Below are 21495 nucleotides of genomic sequence, written 5' to 3'. Positions count from 1 at the left end.
GCTGTTCGAGCTTGGCTTGCTGCAGCAATAGGCAAGTGAAAAGGCCTGACGTCTAGCATCATTGCCATAAAAATAATCTGAGCAGCAGATTTCAAACTGCTTAGTTGTAATCTATCTAGTAAACATCCGAACTATCGTCAGCAATTTCAATTCAGCTGACTTCAGTCAAGTGACTAGTGAAATGCACATGACGGTGATGTCCTCAGATCCTGTTTGTCTTACTAAAAGAGGCTAAGAGGATAAATGATTTACCAGCTGCATAGAAATGACCTGCAGGCTACAGCATGCGTTTGTGTGGACAGATAGTCTCTTCATTTACCTTCTGCCATGACATAAAACCATCTTTGCCCTTGTGCAGACTTTCCTTCGGTATATAGACTTGGCACAAGTTCCATCTAGAAGTTTAAATGGCTTGATATTCTGTCCAGAGAAACCATCTGAAAATTAAAGGCCTGTTAGCCTTTACGCTTGCTGTGACAGTGGTATCCCTAATAAAAATTCAGCGATAAAGATAGCTTTGATGCTTAACCTGAGCTCCAGTTAGACAAGCAGGTGAATGGGACTCATCACAGCTTTGTTACGGCCTGCTCATGTGAGTATTTGCAGTTTATACCGGTGTCAAAAGGCATAAAGAGTCTCTTTCTAGAACCAGGTAAGCCATTGATAACTGGTATTTTGGAATTTATTGAAATCAAGGAAAATTATTTCCGTGCCTGAGAAAACTTGGGTCTCACGTGGGTCTGTTACGAACAGTGGTTGTAAGTGTGTGGGCTACGTTCACCAGTGCAGAGGTTCTGTGTTATTGAGAGCCTCATGTCATGGGATCCTGGCCTGTGTCTACAGCTCTAAGTTCTATGTTGGTGGTGTTTTTTTACATTTTATTTTTTTTTAAATAAGAGGCTGTGTACAGTTGGTACCAGGCTTTTTTTTAATTATTATTATTATTTTTCCAACTTTACTGTGTTGCCAGTTAGTTCCTGGCACTAGTTTAAATGGCTGTGGAAGTTGATCTGTTGTGTGAATACTCCTGTAGCATCTGCTAGGTTTGGGGGTTTTGGTACAGTCTCAGATCTTACATTGACTATATGAAGAAAGTGTCCAGCTTCTTTTCATACTTAGCTTCTGTAAGTAATTCCTTTCCTGTCATGAATGGCATCTTCCCATCACAGTATGGGATAGCCACTGGTTTGATGGAGCTAGAAAGTGAATTTGGAAAAGTCGAAAGCAGTGTTTTGCAACCATGTGGCACGGGATCACATGGATAGCATAGCGTCTAGGTTTCCCTTGTGCTGATTAACAAGGAGCCTGAGACTCCTGAGGCTGCCACTTTAGCACAGGGAGCGCTGAATTCTCTTCAAAATGTTACAGATCATACAATCTTGTGCAATCACTAAAGACATCATCAAGATGGCAATGGTATCAGACAGTCAAAAATAACATGTGCAGACTTGCTGGAAACTGCTATCCCCACTGCTCCCTGTTTTGCCAAACAGCTGTCTGCTGGTCCGCTCGCTGTCGTCGTCACAAATCCTACAGAGGAGCAGCTGTGAGGTAAGGTGCTTAAACCGGCAATTTCCCAACTCCTTTACCTAGGAGAGGAGAAAAGGAAGACTTGCACGCTGCATTTCTCACTTAATGGGGTTCTCTTGAAAAGCTGCTGCGAGATATGCCTTTAAAAATCCATCTAGAAAAACAAAACACTGCAACAAAAAAAAACCCAACCCGAAGCAAGCCCAGCAGCACTTGTACCCACGTGGCTTTATGGGATAAGGCCTGTATAGTGTGCTCCTGTGAAAACCCCCTGTTGTTAAACCACACTGCGCCTCTGTGCGCACATACACAGGGAAAGTGGCTGGAATTGTTTCCTTTGTATTCTTGGAGCTGAAAGGCAGTGATTGCGCTGGGGCCAGAGCCGGGAATGAGAAGGGCTCCTCACCAGTGCATGCTGGTGTGGCCACAGCTTCTCTGGGTGAATATGGAAAAGGACAAAACCACAGGATAAAGTGAGAGCACTGAAATTTTTATTTGTTACCTCTAGGTACCACGAGTTTGACATTAATAGGCAAGACCAGTGAATGAGCAGCAGTACATTGCATTCAAATCTCCAGAGCACCAAAAATGGAGCTAGATTTACTTCTTAATCCTACAGTCAGCACACTAGCCTGGACTTGCTGCATCTTGTATTGTCCCTAATTTAGTAGTACATTGTTACGCGGTTAGGGGCTGTGAGGAAGGAGTCGTCATGTAGTACCACTTTTACATCATCATAGGACTACAACATGCACATTCTACTATGTGGCCCAAGCAACAAGAATACGAGTAGAACAGTTACGGGTGGAGACAGGTTCATGTTAACACCACCTATGAATTTTTTAGAAACCTTTTTTGGACGGGTACCTACAGCAGTTCATCAATTTGTGTGGGAACATTACACGCATGCACAAGTGATACAGTGGAAAACATAGCAGGAGCGGCAGCAGGACGAAGGACAAAGGTGGAATCTGTGATGGGATGCATTGAAAACAAGAGACCTTCCTCAGCTTTCTACAGCAAGTCTCTGCTCTGTTAGCGAGGCCTGCTGGGCAACAGTTTTGTTCTCATGGCTGCGGAGTTTTGATACGACTTCTAGAAATGCCATGCTCTGCACTTCCTTTTGGAGAGGTTCTGGAAAAAAAAGAAAGAGTAAAAGAAATGGTGCTTGGTATGAGACGGGCGAGAGACCAGCAAAGCTAGGTGGGTGTGAGGCACACTTAGGGAGGTGTCAGCAGTACCCCGTCCCTGGTGTACACGCATATGCACACAAATGTGCGTACTCACGTTCCTTTTATTTACTGTTCTGAATTGCTTTTGAGGATGGAGAGAACCCCCTGGGCCTAGGGCATGCCCAGGCCCCACAGATTTCAGGTAGACGTGAAGGATGAAGCTGCTGCCTGGCAGTTACAAAGATCCACCCGGTAAGTCCTCCAAAAGAGATGTTTAGGAAGTATTTTTTTTTTTTTTTAATGGCATATTTTTCTGCTTTATTACTTAAACTGGTCTGATTGAGTGAATGAGCTTGCCCGGAGGGTTCGCTGCATAGTTCACCTGTAGTAAATCAGCTCTGCTTGTTTGTGGGGAAGTGTGAAGAGGGTGAGAGAGTTCTTTACTGGCCGTGTCACCACTAGGTCACTGCTAGCTGTCCAGCTATGGGTCAGCTCTGAACGTGACAGTACAACACATCGTGCTCTATGCACATGTGTACAGCATTTGTGTTTGACTTGACAGTGTGACACTGTGCTGCGATTCTGATCCTTGATTGCGTCGTACGTTGTGTCAGTAAGGACAGGTTGGAAACAACCCAGACAATGCAATTTACAAAAAATACAATGTGGAGCGTTTACTTGGAGCCCTGTGTTCTAGGCATCCCGCAGCTAAGAGTCAAAGCAGCCAGTGTTGTTTCATGCCCTGTTTAGTCCAGAGTCCAGTGAACTCTCACTCAGCAGCAAACACCTACAGGTATTTTTTTGTTTCCCAGGTGCTGCTGGGGGCCTAATCCCTGAGCTTTCCGGGAGGAATCCCAACCATCTGTTTCAGATTAGCTCTGCATATTTACTGCTTTTCCTTTGGACAGAAAAGCACACTTTGTCCATTTGTTTTCCCTGCCAACTTTCTTGTTCACAAGTTTTCAGTTTTCTTTCAGTTTATCCCCTGCTGTGTGGGAGTTAGGAGCGCTCACACGGCCGTGCACCTGGGAACTGGTGTATAGCGGGTAGTGTCAGCAGAGCTCTCAGGGTGCTTATGCTGTGTAAGTGCTTTCCTTCCTCTTTCTACTTCTAAGACACCGCCGTCTTTAAGCAGATGTTACTGAACTACCTCTCAGGAGCTTGCTGTGACTTACTGTGGCTGATCGCTTGTGCCCAGAATCCAGGTTCCTGGGACCCTCACACACAGACGTGACTGTGCTAGCTAGGAATGCTCTGCTTTTGCTTATTCCTTAGGTTACACGTTTCCATTTTCTGTTGTCTTCATTATTCCCTCTTTCCAGCCATTCATTCAGTTGCAACAGCAACTTCCAGATGGCAAAAAATCCCATTTATACATGTATATTTACTGCTAAAGCACAGCTGTTGGCAGTATCAAGTTAAATACAATGCCAGATACCCTGTAATGAAGGATAGTAACAGCAGGCACTGGAGAATTAAACTTACCGAAATTAAAAACAGTACAACCGCTTTCTAGCTGTTGTGGAACTACGGCTCTGTTTACAGTAGAACATGGGAACTTGTAAACATAAATACTCATTGTGTGGAGACGGTGGCAGAAACGTTAGAGGCAGCAGGGCTGGAAGAAATGTATTTCATATTTTCTCATGCATGGAGAACAAACTTTGTGATTGCACTGCCTTCCTCCCTGGTTAAAAATCAGGGGGGGGGGGGGGGGAATTAAAAGCTAATACCAGGGTTGCTCAGTTATTGTTTTTATGTACTGGCTATTGTTACGTAGGTCTGTTCATCAAGAAGCGGGGCTGGCCACTGGATCAGCCAAGTGTGGGGCCCTAACTTCACAGCTGTGTATTGCAGTAATGTGCTGTCTGCTCTCTGGGAGAATAATGATAAGATGCCTCTTGTCTATGCAAAACTTGCAGTGTGCTGGCAGACTGACCTCTGTCAGCTGGATAACTCTGAAAAAAAATAAGGGAAGACCGCTCCTTACTCTAGTGGAACAGAGATGGGTTATTTGACTTTAAATAACGCTGTCCATCTTGCAGGTGACAAGACTCAGGTAAGTGAAAATGCAAGCGTTGAGCGGAATTTCTGAGGATGATTATTTTAGTTGGAAGCAATGGGAGCATCACAAGGGCATTGCAATGAGGCTGAGGGAACCTCTGCAGAAGGGCTTCTGCTCTAAAATGGATGGATTACTCCAAGCACAAAATGGCTTAAGAGGGCCGTGAGTAAAACCTAAACCATGTGTCTTCGTGTTAAAGCAAATGCTTAGTGGGAGCTGAGGCTTGTTAGCAAACTTTGTTTAGCAAAACCCTTTTTTGTACACTGAGATGTATATATTGCTCAAAAAAACATATATTAGTTCCTTTAAGATGTCAGTAATACAGCAGTCACTAGCATGGATGCATGGGCCACCATGAATATATGGGTTCACCAGCCTTGCAGTTGGCGTGGTGAACTCTATATAGGAAAAGCAGCTTTGGTTACAGACAGCATGCATGTAGCTGTAACTTTTTAATCAATTCAGCTGAATTGCTGTGAACTCATCTGTGGCAAATCTTCAGCTGTTTCACACTCATCAAGCCATGTGCAGAGACGGGTACTGAACAGGTACTGACTTTCTACCTTTCTGCACTTAATGCAGTTCTTTGTCCCTTAGTTGTTTGTAAATTTCTGATTTTTTTCTCACGTGAAATTTGGTATCCTTCCATAGAGTAAATACTTTTTGAAGGACTGAGTGAGAGAAATTTGTCCACTTCTTGAATCCTCAGCTGGGGATCAAACCTCTTCACGATACTCTGCTCCATTTCTCCCCTCTCTCTTTGTCCATGCAGAGGTGTGAAGTTGCAATTTCAAGCCATAGCCTGCTTCTTCACTATCCTCAAAGCAATCTGACCATTGCCAGAGGGTTACCTCAGAAAGAAGAGAATTTAGTGGCCAGCCCAGGCACATGTTAGAGCATGGCCTGCTCGTCTTTCAAAATAACCACAAACAGTTGTGCTCAGAGCACGTGAGGGCTGCCAAGGGAAGGACTCTTCCTAGCAAGGTCAGTGAGCAGGACTACAGCCTACATGCTGTACTAAATGTTCACTTGTGTCCCTGCAAGTATTCCTTTTTTTTTTCTTTTTTTCTTTTTTTACTTTCTACTGTTGTCATAGGAATTTAAAGGAGGTGCCTCGCAAACTTCTCTTCCACCTAATTTTACTTGAAGAAAAAAAACCAAAACCCCAAAACCAGCCATCACCCATCAATTACAGGGAGCTTACAGCTAAAGGTAAAAATTAAGTTCTTGTTATCTGCATGTTTGCACAGAGAGCCTGACACTGTACGGTTAAAAGGTGTCTTTCGTTTTTCTCCTTTAAAACTTGCCGATAGCTCCTGGAAGTTTGAGCTATCCACAAACTGCTGAAGCCTGAATCCAATTTTGGCAGTTAATATCCAAAACTGAGTTAATAGCCTTTTTCTTGACACTGAAGTGTCATAGTAAATCAAACCATTCTGTGTACATTCACTGTGAACAGAAACAAAGACTGAGTGCATTTGCATGTGCTCCAAGTTCAGGCCACAAAAATTTTATAATAAAAATCTCTTGGAAAAGCACCCCCTCCTGAATACTCACCAGATCCTATAAGGGCACAGATCAGCACCATGGAGTTGTATTTTATTTCTGGAGCACTCCTGTCATCTGAGAGCAGTCTGTGTAGAATCTGAACGAGCTGAGCATTTTCAAGGTCCTTTTCAGCGGTGACTGAAATACAAGTGAAAACTTGTAAACCTGGACGTGCCCCTTGGTTTGATGCTTTAGTGTTTTAGCCGCTTATTGAAACATGGATCTCTCACTGTAGTGGAATTGGTGCTATGGTACCTAGCTCACTGGCATAGAACTGAAGCACGTATCAGATGATATGATGATAGGAATCACAGCTCTTGCTATAAAAATGCAAAATAGCTTAACTGCTTGAAAGGACAATTACAGAGTTTAATAATAAAATCCAATCTTAAACGGGCAGTGAGCTGATGGAAAATCTGCCTGGCTTTCTAGCTATTTAAGCCAACACCTGCAATATTTAAGCTTTCAAGACTTTCACTGCCTGAATTTGCTTTTGAAAACTTTGTCTAACTTAAATACAGGCAGTGTAATTCTTGACTCCATGGTAGAGAGATCCATTATTAAGACCGTGAAAAGCTTTGCAAAATCAGAATATGAGTTATTTCCTCTGTAGTTTTCTAAGAAACATTAATATACTGAATTCAGCCTCAGAACCTTTATATGTCTGAATACAAGACAAGGGTTAGAAGTGTCATGTAATTACAAGCATTTTTCCTTTCAGTTAAAACAAAACAATTCCCTGATGCATTGGCAGCGATTGGGAGGTTGAAAGTAGCATTCCGCTAGTACACAATGATAAGAGATGAAATCAAGAACAAAAATATGTAATGTTACTTGTTTAGATCATCTTAGTTAACAAGCAAGCAAACAGGATAAATAAAGCCCCAGTGTGCATTTACCTTTCTTTGTTTGGTAAGCTGAAGTATTACAAAGGCAGGTTAAGACATGTACTCATCTCTGCCTTCATACAGCAACTCTTGCATCTATTGCTGTGGAATTTAATAATAATAAAGACATTTGGGGGCATCATCCACCTCCGTATGTATTCTTTAGCTTTCAGGGATTAGGCAAGTGAAAGCTTTACTTCGATAAGCCCTCTCAAAAGGGGATTAACCATTCCAGTGCACACAGACTTAGGTCATACAGCCTCCACTCTAAAATAGTTAGCCTTTGGGGTTTTACCCCAAATCTGAAATCTGTTAGAGGGAGTTCTAGATTGTGTTTACCTACCAGAGTAATGGAGTAGGAACTGTATCATGAGCAAACTCCAGTTTTCTGCTTAACCTTATTTCCTGTTTGTCAGTGCATGACTTGCCATGTGTTTCCGTGCTGCCGAAAGGCCGGTGGAAGAAGCAGCCTGCTCTGCATTGCAAAAGACGCTCGCACGACTCCCCCTGTGCGATTCTCACGGGCACAGATTCAGAAGAACGCAGGCAGAGTTAACCTCTGGGATACTCACCTAACTCTAAAGCTGCTATTAGTGCCAGCGCAACGAGAGCTTCGTTTTGCATTATTACGTGTTCGCTGGTCGCCATGGTTACTAAATGCTTGATGCCACCGCTCTGTACAATGGTCCTAATGACATCCTAAAAGAAATAGCATAGAAATTAAAAAAAAGAAAAGATTCCGCATTGCACACAAACTATTAAATAACAAAGTTGTCACCGATCCTGTGTTATCTCCAGGTAAGGCTACTCATTGGTTATATGCACATTGAAGAACTTTATACATAAATGTACGTGTACGTAAGCCTATAAATTATCTGTGATTACTCTAATTATAAGATGGACATGTCAAACCATGCCAGTTAACCATTTATGGTGTTTTAGGTCTTTGATTTACCTGTACATTATCATTAAAAAGTTAGTTTGCACCTAATCTAAGTTTTCACAGTTATATGTGAAAAAATACTTGCAAAATATTGACAAAAGTCAGGTAACTTTGCATGCCGAAAGGCAACAGTCCAAATCAATTTTTATTATTATTTGCAACTATTTATTTGTTCTGAGGGAGCAAAGTTTTGAAATAGTTATTTCTTGGAATAAGAATCCAGTTTAAATTTTTAAAGATAGTGTTGAATTTCCATTCAAAGGATACATCCCTTCTAAACACCAACCACAAGCCAAAACTCATTAACTGTTACATGTATTTAGAATGTCTTACGTGCCAGAGCTTGCACAGACTATGCAGCGACATTCTTTGTGCAAGGAAACAGACACAATATCATCATAACTTTGAAAACTGAAATACTTTTAGTTATCGTATTGAGGATGCTTGTGGTGCAAGTCACAGCTGAATGCCTCAAGAATTTAACATTTAAAAAACTTACTCTTTTCTGAATGACATAATATATACAAGTATATATGTGTATATATATAAATATATATATATATAAAATATATGTATGTGTAAAAATATATATACATATATATTTATACTTTTCCTTACTTGCAATGATGCTTCTTCCTATTTGTGATTTTTCTGGTAGAAATCCAAAGAGGTTTTGAGACTTCCTTGAATACTCTGGGAACTGTTAATTTCTACTTGAGTTGGTGGAGAATTTTGGCTATATGCCCTGACATGAAAATTGTAATGATTTTATAGGCGAGTATCACCCTCCAAAAGGCAGTACCAAGCAGATAAGAGATGACAGCAGTCAGGTTCTGTACCAGTGTGGTTTAACTGACCAGTACTGACTCCATTTTTTAAAATGGGACATAAGTTTCCCTAAACTACCAGTGCCTTTCTAAATATTAGCCGAAATACTTTTAAATAAAAAATTGAATTCAAATGTAATGTGCAGTAAAGAACCAGTTGTACCCATATCCAAACCTAGAGGGCAGTAAAAGCATTTTAAAAACCCCAAAAAACAAACCCACCTTCTCAGCTCTACATTTTCTTCTACCAAAGATGTTTATTCTGTGAATACCTATTTAATACCTATTTGATATCTATCCATACAGAAAGATAATAACGACTGAATGCAATGACTCCTTATATATATCGTCATAAAGTAGAAAATATGGCATGTTAAACTTCTACAGGATACAATGCAAATTCAAACGGGTTGAGACTGAGCCACATTCACCCTAACAACGTTCTTTAATTGGCCTGCAACTCCGTGACTGTTTTGCTTCGTTTCTATGTTTTTTACCTACATAGTTCCAGTGACTGTTTAAACCTGGTGCTTGAGTCTGACTGGCAGGTCCTGGAGGCAGAGAGGATGTAACATATGAATTAACCAACATATGAATTAAGCAACCCGGCTTTCTAGAAAGATGACATACCAGAGGCCTCGGCTACCAATGATACGAAGTGCAGAGGTAACTCTTTGTACTTACAAGCTGAAATTTTCGCCACTCACTTACTTTTGATTTGCTGTGTCGTATAAGTGCAGACAGTAGTCTGTTCGACTCTCCCATCACACCTGCGTGATCCTTAGCTTCACACCACTCCACCAATCGTTCCACCAGCTTTGCATTTTTTCCCAGCTGTTCAGCTGCTTCTGCTACATGTTGCCGGAGCCAACAACACAACAGAAAAGTTGTCATTTTTTTAAAGCAAGTGTTAAAAAAATAAGCTGAAAGTCACTAACTAGAAGGAGTTTAAGTAGAACTTTGCCAGCTTGAGCTGTGTGAAAAGTCTAGGTTGCATGGAAGCAAGTAAAGCCAAAATGGAAACAAAATACCAGAAACACTCGTAACCCAGTTCCCAAGTAAAACTCAGTTAATTCAGCCCAGTTAGAGGCTTGTGCATGGATTATCAGTAGTGAAAATAAAGGTGGTGTCACACTCCCAGGTGAGCCAACTCAAAAATTTAAAAAGAAAGTGCCACTGTTGTCAGATTACGTTTTGTAGATGTGTCCTGGTTTCAGTTAGGACAGAGTTAATTTCCCTCATAGTAGCTGGTAGGGTGCTATGTTTTGGGTTAGGATGAGAGGAGCGCTGATAACATGCTGATGTTTTAATTGTTGCAGAGCAGTGCTTACACCAGGCCAAGGACTTTTCAGCTTCTTGCTCTGTCCTGCCAGCGGGCAGGCTGGGGGTGCAGCAGGAGCTGGGAGGGGACAGACCCAGGACAGCTGACCCAAACTGGCCAAAGGGGTATTCCATACCATCTGGCGTCATGCTAAACAATATATAGGGGTGGCTGGCCGGGGTGGGGGGCTGGCTGCTCAGGGATAGGCTGGGCATCGGTCAGCGGGTGGTGAGCAATTGCATTGTGCATCACTTGTTTTCTTACACATTATTATTAGTAGTACTATTATCATCATTATTATTTTCCTGTCTTAATAAACTGTCTTTATCTCAACTCACAGGCTTCACTTTCCTGTTTCTCTCCCCCATCCCAGAGAGGGAGGGGGGAGGGTGAGCGAACGGCTGTGTGGTGTTTAGCTGCCAGCCGGGTTAAACCACAACAAGATGTTAAGTTGCATAAGTTTCCTCAATGAATTTCTATTTCACATCTAATAGCTATGCTAGAACTACACTGGATCTTTTGAAAAAAATCTGCTCTACTGGGTCAAAAAAAAATACTTGGCTAATTATCTCATTAATAACTTTTTTTTTTTAGATGTCTTATTTCATAAATACAGTTCTTAGGTACAGAACAAGAGGCAGAACTGAAAGGTGCCTGCTCCTTTTGAAATTGCAGCTTATCAATTAGCAAGTGCATTAGTGTGCTCCAAGAAGCTAGGTACAGCTAGAAAATGCAGCAAGTGAACAGCAAAGCTGGAGTGGTAGCTTAAAACTCCCACGCCTCAACGCATACTCATAATGTGACAGTGTAGGAGAATTCTGAAGTACAAAAGTAAATAAGCATTTGACACCTATTCTGAGGGTCCCTAGTAGTCAGTTTAGGAGTGCTGAAAAAAGTCAACCCACATTTTCTCTCCCTTTGCATATGTATTAGGTTTATTCCAAGACTTCAGGCTTAAAATTAAAAAGAACAACAAAAAAAACAATAAAAAAACCCTCTGTTTCTCTTCTCTTTTAGCAGTATATCACAGACTGAACCAAAGAGAATTACTTAACATAGAGAACAGCTTATTTTTACCTTGTGCATCTATTAACATTCTTAATGTTCCCAGCAGCTTGAATTGAACAGGGGGCATCTCCGATCTGAGAAATTTCAATACTGCTTCTGCAACGCCAGCTGATAGCATCTTAGCCTTATTTACAACTGCATGAATAAAGAACAGGAACGATCTCAAGAACATTTCTGGAAGGTGCAATTTATTTCCAAGACAGTCTTGATGCAATTTTTAAGACACAGTTTGAAAAATAGCTTGTGAACACAGACTTCAGGAACACGAGCGTGTGTTGACAACGCTGTGTTTCAGAAAAATGTTGGGGTTGCTAAGATGCAGGTATGAAATGCACTGCTTTGTCCCAGCACGCATGCCTGATCTCCAGTGTTCCCCCGACCATGAACTGAAGGCTCGACTTCTCCACCTTGGCTAGGAAAGGAGTCCTCCATAAAATGAACCAAGCAGAAGCCCAGGCTAGAACTTACCTGTGCCCCAAAATATGGGGAAACATCTCTGATTCCCAACAACACTCTTGTGTTTCTCATAGAGAAAGAAACTAAAGCATCCAATTAGCAGAGCAACCTCATACCCAGTTCCAATACTTTACACAAAAGACACTGTGGCCTGACATGTCTGGAGTCCTGGTAAGGCCTCCCCAAACTGTCCTTCATCCCTTCCACTAGTCTTAAGTTCTCCACTTCCATGGAGCTCTCCTCTCTGAAATCTATGTAAGGTGCAAGCTTGGTCCAATATTGTACTTAGGAAAAAAAAAAAAAAAAAAACTTATTTCATATTCAAAGTAGTGTTTAACAAGCAGTTCATCATGGGGCCAATTATTCCTTGCTCATTTTTCTGTAACAATATCCATTAAATCTTGTTTAGGTCTCTGGCTGACATCCCTGAGCATAGGCTACATGGAAGCTTTCCAACCGATGGAGGTTAACAGAACTACCCAAGGAATATAAGCAAGTGGCGTACCACTAAAGCTGCATGGGTTTAGTATGTATGCACAATCGTTTTTAGAAAATTACTCTTTGTCAAAACTGAAAATAGTAAAATAAGGTTAAATGGATAAAAGGCTTATTTTGTGGCCTTGTACTAGAAAGCATATATAATTATTATAGGCTTGTTTTATGTGCAGGTACTCTCTCTTTTACATTTGGGTAATCAAAACTCACACAAGTGGAGTTAATTAAAAATGACAAAATTAGCATTCAGTTCATTGCCTACAAACAGTAACCAACTGGAACAGGTTGGCTATTCCAACAGTTCAGCTCCAGCTCTAACTTCTGAACTGTCAAAGCTTTAGGAGTTACAGGGAGATGCAGTGCTTCAGTAATTTGGGCACTGCTGTCTGCTGGGGACCCTCAGCTGTGGAAAGAACACAAATTAAACAAATGAAAAAATGCAGTGCTCTGTAGGGAAGGTTTTGAGAAATCCTATTTGAGGCCTCAGCTCCCTGCCTGCCACAAAGCTGCCCTTTCCTTGGTGGGGGATGATACCGTGGGTTCAAAGTGGCCGAAGGATGGCTGATGGGTCTGTGATTTATTGAAAACTGCTGGCTGCAACTGCTGTGCAAAACCTACAACAGCAATTACGGGCCTGAATGAAAAGCAGCAGGCTGACCTGCCTCCAGAAATGTCAGTCAGTGCTCCCACCCTCAGCCCCTGGGGCTTACAGGGGGAGAACAGAATTTCACATTTGTGCAATTAGCAATGCAAAGGGAGGCTTACCAGGAATAGCCAGGTTTCTGAGCGCACTCAGGGCTGCATGCTGCACAGTTACGTTTCCGTCCTCGACATGTCTGTCTAGCAGATCCATCAGCTTTTGAACTATGCCATTATCCACCATATGGATGCAGTTTCCGTCTGTGCAAGATGAGACAATTGTCACTTGTGAATGAAAGAAAATTACTAAGATTTTTATTTGAGCTTTTTAAGAACAGAAGTGTCACTTCCCTGCTCCTTTCTAGATTTTATTGCTGGAGAATTTGACCACCATCCCCAATGGGAGTTGCAGTGCTCATAACAAATTTAGAACAGTGATATGAGAAACACTGAAGAAGGCAGAAATCTCCTATACATCTATTACAAATGTGAAAGGTTTATTTTAATTATTATTTTTTTTAAAGTAGGCTTAACACTTTCCGGGATTTTAAAGTATAAAACTATGAACGTTGCTGTATATACCATATACAGCTGCTCATACCAGCTTTAACACTGCACACACTTTTTCTGTGTATCTGTACAGATGTAGCATGACAGAAAGGCACAAATAAATACATGTAAGATACTATAGCATATTCTTACCATTTCTGGCAAAATTTGCAATAGCCAATGCTCCTGCAAGCTGTAGCTGATGGCTATTGGAAGGAATCCACGAAAGCACTCTTTGGAACACGCTGCCTTTTCCTCCTTCAAATAACTTTTGCATGGATTCATCTGGAATAAAAAGCCAAAGCTTTGTCAGCAAGCCAAAAAAATGTTAGGGAAAATTCTTCTCTTTATATGTGTCAAGTTCTGCTGGCTTCACTACAATTTATCCAGTCCTGCAATCAGATGAGAGACAAAATCTGACCTAGTATATGTTAAATGGCAGGTCCTTTAGATTATTTAAAAAATTGTTTAATAAATAGTAAACTTCAGCAGCCAAATGGCATACAGGTGTCTGCTGTTGCTTTGCAGAAGGTAAACTGTACTTACACTGTACTTACCTCCAAGCAATAATAAAACCATAAGATCTGAAGCTGTTTTAAGCTCTGCAACATCATCCTCTTTGTCACTATCCACAGTCTTCTGGACAATCTCAAGTAAGCACTCCACCAAGCCTGCTTCAACCAGCTGCAGTTTAATGACATCTGAAGAACAGCATGGATAGGAGTCAACATTATGATTTTAAATACATCTATTGTACCTGCATGCAGAACAGCAAACAGATGTAACAATGCCAAGTGTTTCACTGACAGCTTGTCAGTGCAACTTATTTATTGTACGTTCTCAGGGTCAACTTCCATCACTGCTCATCTACCAGGTGCTCCCCCAGCTCTGGACTGCCTTTAGACCACATCTACACACTGTGAAGCAGTGTGGAGCTGCTCTTCTGTTCTCAAAAATGAGCAAATTTATCTGCAGAAAACATCTGGCATCTCAGTCCTTACACAGCATGCTCATAAGGGCTGTGCTGTGTTTGGGATCTCCAAAGACTTTGGACTGTGCTGCAGAACAAACCTAACGTCTCACCTTCTATTTCGTCCACAGAAGAACTACTGACTTCCCAGGGACGTGCACATATAAAATACAAAACTTTTTGATGAAATTTCAGAGCAACTAATCACCTATTTCTTTCAGCTGAGCCAAGGTTTCTGGCCTTTGTTGAAAAGGCTGCAGGAGGAGTACAGTAAGGCCAAATCCAACAGGCTGGGCTGGGCGAGAAATTTGTTGTGATCGAAGAAAACCTGAAAACTGGTACGGCGAACTCATTGCTTAGTTATTAGCAATAAGGCTCAACAGAGAAGGTGACGAACATGTTGTTCAGGTGGTGAAATAGGATTTGGAAGCAACATTTTCTCTGTCTCTACAACACAGTTTTTAACACTTTTTTTCCCCCTGCGACTGGAGCTAGGCATCTCCTCTTTTACATGCCTTATTTCCCTTTCTGTTAAGAGGGAATGGCAGGCTGTTTGATGCTGTGTCATGTCTTTTTGTTACACGAAAGTGATTCTGGTAGTTTTTTCATACTGACTTTAGACAAAAGAAGAAGCTCTGCGGAAACGTCCAAACAAATGGATAGTGCATAGTTTTCTGCACGAGATGGTGTTTTAACAGTAAGGAGTTTAGCCCAAGTTAAAATGTTTTTAAAGGCCAAAGCAGTGGATGTATTTTTTTTTTTCACAAGCGACAATTGGGTGAGGAGGTGTCATACCTCCAGTGAAGGATGTGTCTGATTCTCTCCATTTACTGCTGTTGCTAGGCTTTTTGCCTGACTGAAATTGTTTCTCTCAAAGCAGCTGGCCTTCTCGTGAACTTTGTTAGAGAACACAAAATATTCAATTGGGATTTTTTTTAAATAGGTACTTTTGCACTAAGGTCCTTAAAAAGTTGCAGAACTTCAGGTTGCTGTGATTTGAAAGATAAATTGCTGCACCAGGGTCCTTAAAAACAAAACAAAACAAACTAAAATACCTCCCCCACCGAACAAACAAGACAACTCCCCCAAATCCATTCTGTAAATTGTTCATTTAGATGTTTTTGCCTGCTGGCCTATTGCCAATGATCTACAGTGAAAAGCACCTAAACAATACCAGCACAGTGAACTCACTCCCATTTAAGCATGCCTTGAATTCACAGTGAGAGAGTTCAGCTGACAACCTCATAATGTGCCAGCAGCTGAGTTATGTGCAGCAGCAGTAAACCCATCAAGGTTTACCGTGACTGTAAAACGCAGAGAAAAATTAAGCATTTGAACTGAAATATGTGAAACTCACAAAATGTTGGACCCAATTCTGCATCAGTCTCCAAGGATGGTACAGTTTTAGAGCTGCACGCTAGTTATTATATAATAAATGAATAGTTTTGGCAAAACGCACATTTTTAGAACTGAAGAAAGGAATCCTGTTTCACATATCATTTACAATAAAAGACAATAACTGCTGAAAATAGACATTACCACTTCTTTAAATTGAAGTCAAGATTTATCTTGATTTATACTATGTAAAACAGACAGACACTGAAAAGAGTAGGATGAGACTTAAATCTTCAGAATCTACAATTCTAAGAATTTATTCCATTTAAACAAGTTTTAATGCTGAGGTGATGAAAACAAAGTATAGGGCCATCAAATACTGTGCTGTCTTCATACTGAGCTGCTTCCCACTTCAGTCCAGAACTAGCTCCACAGGTTAACTCATTTTTCAGTTTCCCTTAAGGGCAGATGGTAGATTATACAAACCACCCAGAAGTCCTTCTGGAGGAACATCCTGCAGGGATGATCCTGCACACATCAGTGTCATTCACTGCTCGAACCAGACAATGAACCTAGGTCTCCTGGGGCTAATAGTAATATATTCCACCCAACACCCAAATTAAATTTAAATGATCTCTCAATGAATAGTAAGCAGAGAGTGTCCTGCTCTTAGCTCTGCAATTAGCTTGCCCCTTGTAAAAATATTTCCATAGGAAATGAAATTGTTGGTGGTTCTGAGATCCCAGGAAATGATGTAGCGGCTGATTTATTGGTGCTGTAATGGACTATGAACGCTTCAGCCGATTGTGATGCTCTTTCTGTTGTTTCTCAGGGATTACAGAACTACAACAGCCTCTTGCGAGCTTTAGGGGGAAAATGGAGTTCTTTCCATTTCACAGATAAATCTGCTGGCTACTTTAGAGAAATGACTACCAATAATAAGCTCCATCGAGTCTAAAATGTAACTTTTCAATCAAATAGACTGTGCTCAAAACACAGGAGAAGAATATGGTGCTGAAGGAGAGCCTAACACTTACTAGTTCTACAAAATAGTGCTTCATTATTATTGTACATTAATATGAAACAGAGGTGTGATAGTATGTATTTCCTAGCATCTATCATGAGAAAATTTTATAAAAGCTCTTATGGGCATCTTTGATATTCAGAGCATTTTGTAGACAAATGTGAAATCCTCTAAAAAGCTGCCTTTAATATTCCCACTGCTGTTACAGGGAAATCAAACATAACATAATCATACAGAGAGTGAATCAGAGGTGGAATCAGCGTCAACAATTTGTAGGCCCCTGTCATGTGCTCAGACAATTGACATTCACTTCATCTGAAACTGTCATCACAAAGATCAACCATGCAAACTTCTGAACAAAGCAGCCAGTTACTCTGCCTTTAATCCCTAAAAAAGACAACAACATCCATTCCTTTATAGCATTTTGGTATAAAAAATACTGTAAGATTAAAATTAAAATTCTCACCGTTTTCTGCCAGGGGAGCCAGAACTTCAAAGATCATCTCTTTTTTATCATGCTCTATTTGTTTCTTGAACAGTTTCACAAGCTCTTCAGCAATGTTTGTGTAGGCAAACTGCTCTTTACTTGACTCTGTGAAGAAAAAAAAAAATCATATCAAGTAAACAAAACAAATCAAAAGGTAGAACTATTTTCTCTCTGTTATGGTGTTTATTCAGTAAGATGATTAATAGTGCTCTTCACAGACAAGAACAATAGACTCGTGCTTGTCACTAAATGAAAAGAAAAATATCTAACGCTTCTAAACAAATGTACTGACTTAATTACGATTAAGACTGTTAAAAAAATATCTATATATATGATCAAGGCTGTTGGGGCTGTTTCTGCCCCAGAGAATGTAAAGGTAGCTATAGAAACAGTAACGTTATGAAAATATATATTAAGTCTTTGATTACCCTCAGCTTGACAGGAAGAATCACAGATTATATACTGCATTTTTCATGGGAGAGATGAAGAGTCATACTGAAAGCTTTAATTTTTACATGGTTTTGCAACGGTGACTTTTCCTTTGAAATCTGTATATGGCTGTTTTATACTGCGCAGATCACATAAGGCAGCTTTGCAGACAGGCTAGCTTGCTACAAGGAGGATAGCCAGCAGATAATGGTTCTTCACACATTGTAGATTCAACAAAAGCATCTCCTCCTCCATCGCCTGCATCTTATTCTTCTTCACTGGCAGTTTTACAGGGGATGCAGATGGTAGAACTGGTGTTCTGCATTCTCCAGTTGCCACCTCCTGAGGACCATCTGTAGTTAAAAAACCTTCCAGCACCTTTGCTACTGCTCTAATGGATCGTTAGGGATTATTTTAAATGTAGGATTGACCAAGGACTGGGGATAAGCAGGAACTGCAGACTGACCTAGCCCCTTTTCCATACATCCCATCGTTGTTTTCTCTCTATATGTAAGACTGTGTAGCATATTCTAAGTGGATTTTTGACCTTTCCAGTATTTATAAAAGCACAACTACTACTCTCTATTGGGTTTTTGCCCTGCTTTGACACAGAATAAGAGTTTCATTTAATGTTTCTCAAGGGATCTGTGGATTGCAGTTGTCTTTTCTAAGTGATGAAAGATGACAACCTAACAATAAAACTCCCTGAAGTTACAAGGCAAAAATAAAATATTACGGTTACAATGTGATTGACTAAGCTTTTGCTTAAGGGAGATTAAAGTATTACAAGCTAAATTAATTTTGTGCCAATCTCATACAACAAGCATTATTTTTCACCACCCAGGAACAGGAAGGGAAGTGGCTGCCATTGAGCTTCTTTCTCATGGCTCTTTTTGCTCAGCTGGACAGTGCTGGCTCTTCCCAAACAGGGAAAGGAAATGGCATTCTCAGCAAAGATACCATTTATTATATTTAATATCCGTATGGATTTAGTTGTGTTTTAGCAGCACTAGAGCTTCCAATAAATGAGTTGTATTACACTTTCTCCTGTGCAGACACAATACACAGTGCCTATCTTGAAGATCTCTGATCTGCTCATTTCGTTAGTGCTATTATGATGAGTCTTTCTGTTGCTGTTTTATTATGCAAACTTGCCTCCTCTGAATAAAGGTATTACGTGTGTGATCAGACTAGAGTAGATGAAGACATAATATTCCCTCTGGCCTTGAAAACTATGAACATACGTCACTTTAAATAATTTCAGGCCTCCAAATAGTACTAACTCAAAGATACATTTTTCACATTTTGAATTGCTGAATGTCCTTTGAAATTCAGGATGATGATCCTAACTGCTATATTATTACGCTCCGGAGTAAGTAAATAAATAAAAAATAGAAGACTAGAATTCTACAAAATAGGTTAGCAAAAGAACAACACCAATGTAAAACACAAATGATAAAACGCAGGACCTAATAACCTGCTGGTTTACACTTAGTTTTCATTTACCAATGAAAATCAATGCAATTGCAAAGGCTCTGGATCAAAGCACGATCACAAACTTCAATTTAAATGAAGTTGTAAGTGAACTTTTTAAAAATACCATCTCTAGCTTGGTACTGTTCATGATTTATATATGCAAGTATTTAGTCTACTACATGTTAAAACTCAACACCTAAAAGAATATTGTACAGGCAGATTTACAAACTGTGCCTGTCTCAGTTTCATTCAGTGATTTCCATGAGCCCAATTTAATCCTGATACAATGTTGTGGAGCTGCACCAGGATACATTATTTATATTATTAATAAATAATTCACTGTAAGTAGGAAATACTGCTCAGGAAATACTGTTGGTGATTTAAAATGTGCCTAGTTGCATTGAAGAACATTAACATAAAACATAAGGTGTACTAAGTACCCAAATAAATTTAAGTTACTGAAGGAAAGAGACAACTATGGGTTTTAGAGATAAGCAGAAATTGCTCGCTTTAAATTTTGAATGTACCAGAAGGAATGGAAGAAGCATCAGTGCAAGACTTTTGTTATTCTTAATATTTAACTTTAAGAAAATTGTATGTAAATTTGAGATTAATATTGTGGACTTACCAAGTTCTGCTAAATTGCCAAAAGCAACAAGGCACATCTCTGTCAGAGCTGCATTTTGGCAATGAATACCCAACAATTTCACTAACGTAGGAATAACACCCATATTGATAAGCTGTGACTGCAGGGTATCTACATAAAAAGAAAGTATAACAATGAGTTAGTATTTCTGTTTGTAGTATTATTCTTTAAATCAAAAAAGCATTTTTCACACAAAGCAACTTCTAGCCTAAGCAGCATTAAAATGGCTGTCTCCTCTACACTAGGATCTGGTCCAGACACGGGATATGGACTCAGAATTCCCCCTTCCCCTGGCAATGGGACACCTTCCCAGAATTATCCCCTCCTGCTCTGGTGGTTAGGTATTGTGAATTATGCAGCTACTGGTCCTTTTGTGGTTCCTAATATATGTTGGGTTTGATTCTTAGCTGACTGAGACTGACTGACTGAAATCAAACAAAACTACATCACTGAAAAACTTATTTATCTGAGAGCATGGTTCTATATACTGTTATCTCTTAAAGATCAAAACTGGAAAATTAAAAGTAGAATGAATATAAACTGGTACTGAAATAAACATGAAAAGTTTTATAAACACAGGAAGTCACAATGTAGATTATGAGGAGCTTGAGAAAAAAGAAAGTTTAATAAAGACAAAAAAAATGGAAGGTTTAAGAAAAGTCCTTAGAAGCCATTCTGATAATTTCTTGCATAGGATGAAAGTTTATAGTATTTACAAGTAAGAAAGTTATTGCTCCTAGATGTCTGCAAATAGAAAGGTGCTTTGATAGTTAGGCAGAAACATGATTGTTTTAAAGGAGTATTTATAACCATATTTTCTCTTACACATTTTACCTATAACATAGCAAAGAAGAAAAACATTGTTTCACAGTTGAATAGAATGAAGCAGACATGAACACACCAGATGTTAAGTAATTTTCCTAAGCATCTTTCTTCCTTTATTTCTAAACACTTTAACTACGTTTAAATGTTATACACTCAAAAGATAAGGATCCAAAGCCCAGTGAATTCAACAGAATTCTATTACTTCATTTAGCTTTGGATCAAGCCCTACAGGGGGAATTATTATTATTATTATTATTTAAGGAATTCATTCTGAGCAGCTGAAATCAGTTGGAGTTTTTACATCTGTGGAATCAGAGCCATAGAAATTGCAATTTTTATAGGGAGATAAAAACATCTTGCAACTGAAGTCTAGAGGATTTAGTATCATCTCATGCTCTCAGAAACCTCTTTGCCTTCAAGATTCTGCCAAGTGCATTTGAAATTTTCATGTAATTAAAATTATGAAAAGATTTTGGAATGTTTAGTTCATTTATATTTAGTAAAAACACTTTTTGAATAATCATCAATTTGATGCACTAAATAAGTAAACGTTGCAGTTATTACAGGTTATTGGGGATGAACAGGAATCCTTATGGCTTGATGTCTTCAATAAAACTGTATTACTTACCAGTAACTGAATTTTCCTTTTTTTTGGGGGGGAGGTGGGAGGGTGGGCTGGGGGTATTACCTCTTCCACAGATTCATGGTCTTTAGAGAGATTTATGAGAACACCACCTCAGACATCACAGAGCTGTTGAAGTTGTCAAATTTCAGGTAAGTACAAATTGCACTAGCGCATGCAT

The 21495-nt window shown here is 39.9% G+C and overlaps 1 protein-coding gene across 10 annotated transcripts in view; it reads right to left on the bottom strand.

Moving 5' to 3' along the window:
* Positions 1 to 1002: 1002 nt before the first annotated feature.
* The window catches only part of RAP1GDS1 (Rap1 GTPase-GDP dissociation stimulator 1), a 97378-nt gene continuing 76885 nt past the window's right edge, over positions 1003 to 21495 (bottom strand). For 9 of the 10 annotated variants that reach the window (XM_048054724.2, XM_048054723.2, XM_048054726.2 and 6 more), the window contains 10 exons: positions 19850 to 19978; positions 17296 to 17421; positions 14058 to 14201; positions 13654 to 13785; positions 13078 to 13212; positions 11371 to 11496; positions 9684 to 9823; positions 7775 to 7901; positions 6325 to 6453; positions 2000 to 2664 (listed from right to left, as the gene is read on the bottom strand). In XM_048054724.2, coding sequence (XP_047910681.1) covers positions 2537 to 2664; positions 6325 to 6453; positions 7775 to 7901; positions 9684 to 9823; positions 11371 to 11496; positions 13078 to 13212; positions 13654 to 13785; positions 14058 to 14201; positions 17296 to 17421; positions 19850 to 19978 — 1316 coding nt within the window. In that variant the 3' untranslated portion in view covers positions 2000 to 2536. Of the gene's footprint in view, positions 1590 to 1999; positions 2665 to 6324; positions 6454 to 7774; positions 7902 to 9683; positions 9824 to 11370; positions 11497 to 13077; positions 13213 to 13653; positions 13786 to 14057; positions 14202 to 17295; positions 17422 to 19849; positions 19979 to 21495 lie in introns of those variants that run through there. The other variant, XM_048054725.2, reaches the window with a different exon arrangement.

Source organism: Anser cygnoides, chromosome 4 (genome assembly GCF_040182565.1).
Source record: "Anser cygnoides isolate HZ-2024a breed goose chromosome 4, Taihu_goose_T2T_genome, whole genome shotgun sequence".
NCBI classification, from domain to species: domain Eukaryota; kingdom Metazoa; phylum Chordata; class Aves; order Anseriformes; family Anatidae; genus Anser; species Anser cygnoides.
This window is presented reverse-complemented; position numbering and strand designations above follow the sequence as displayed.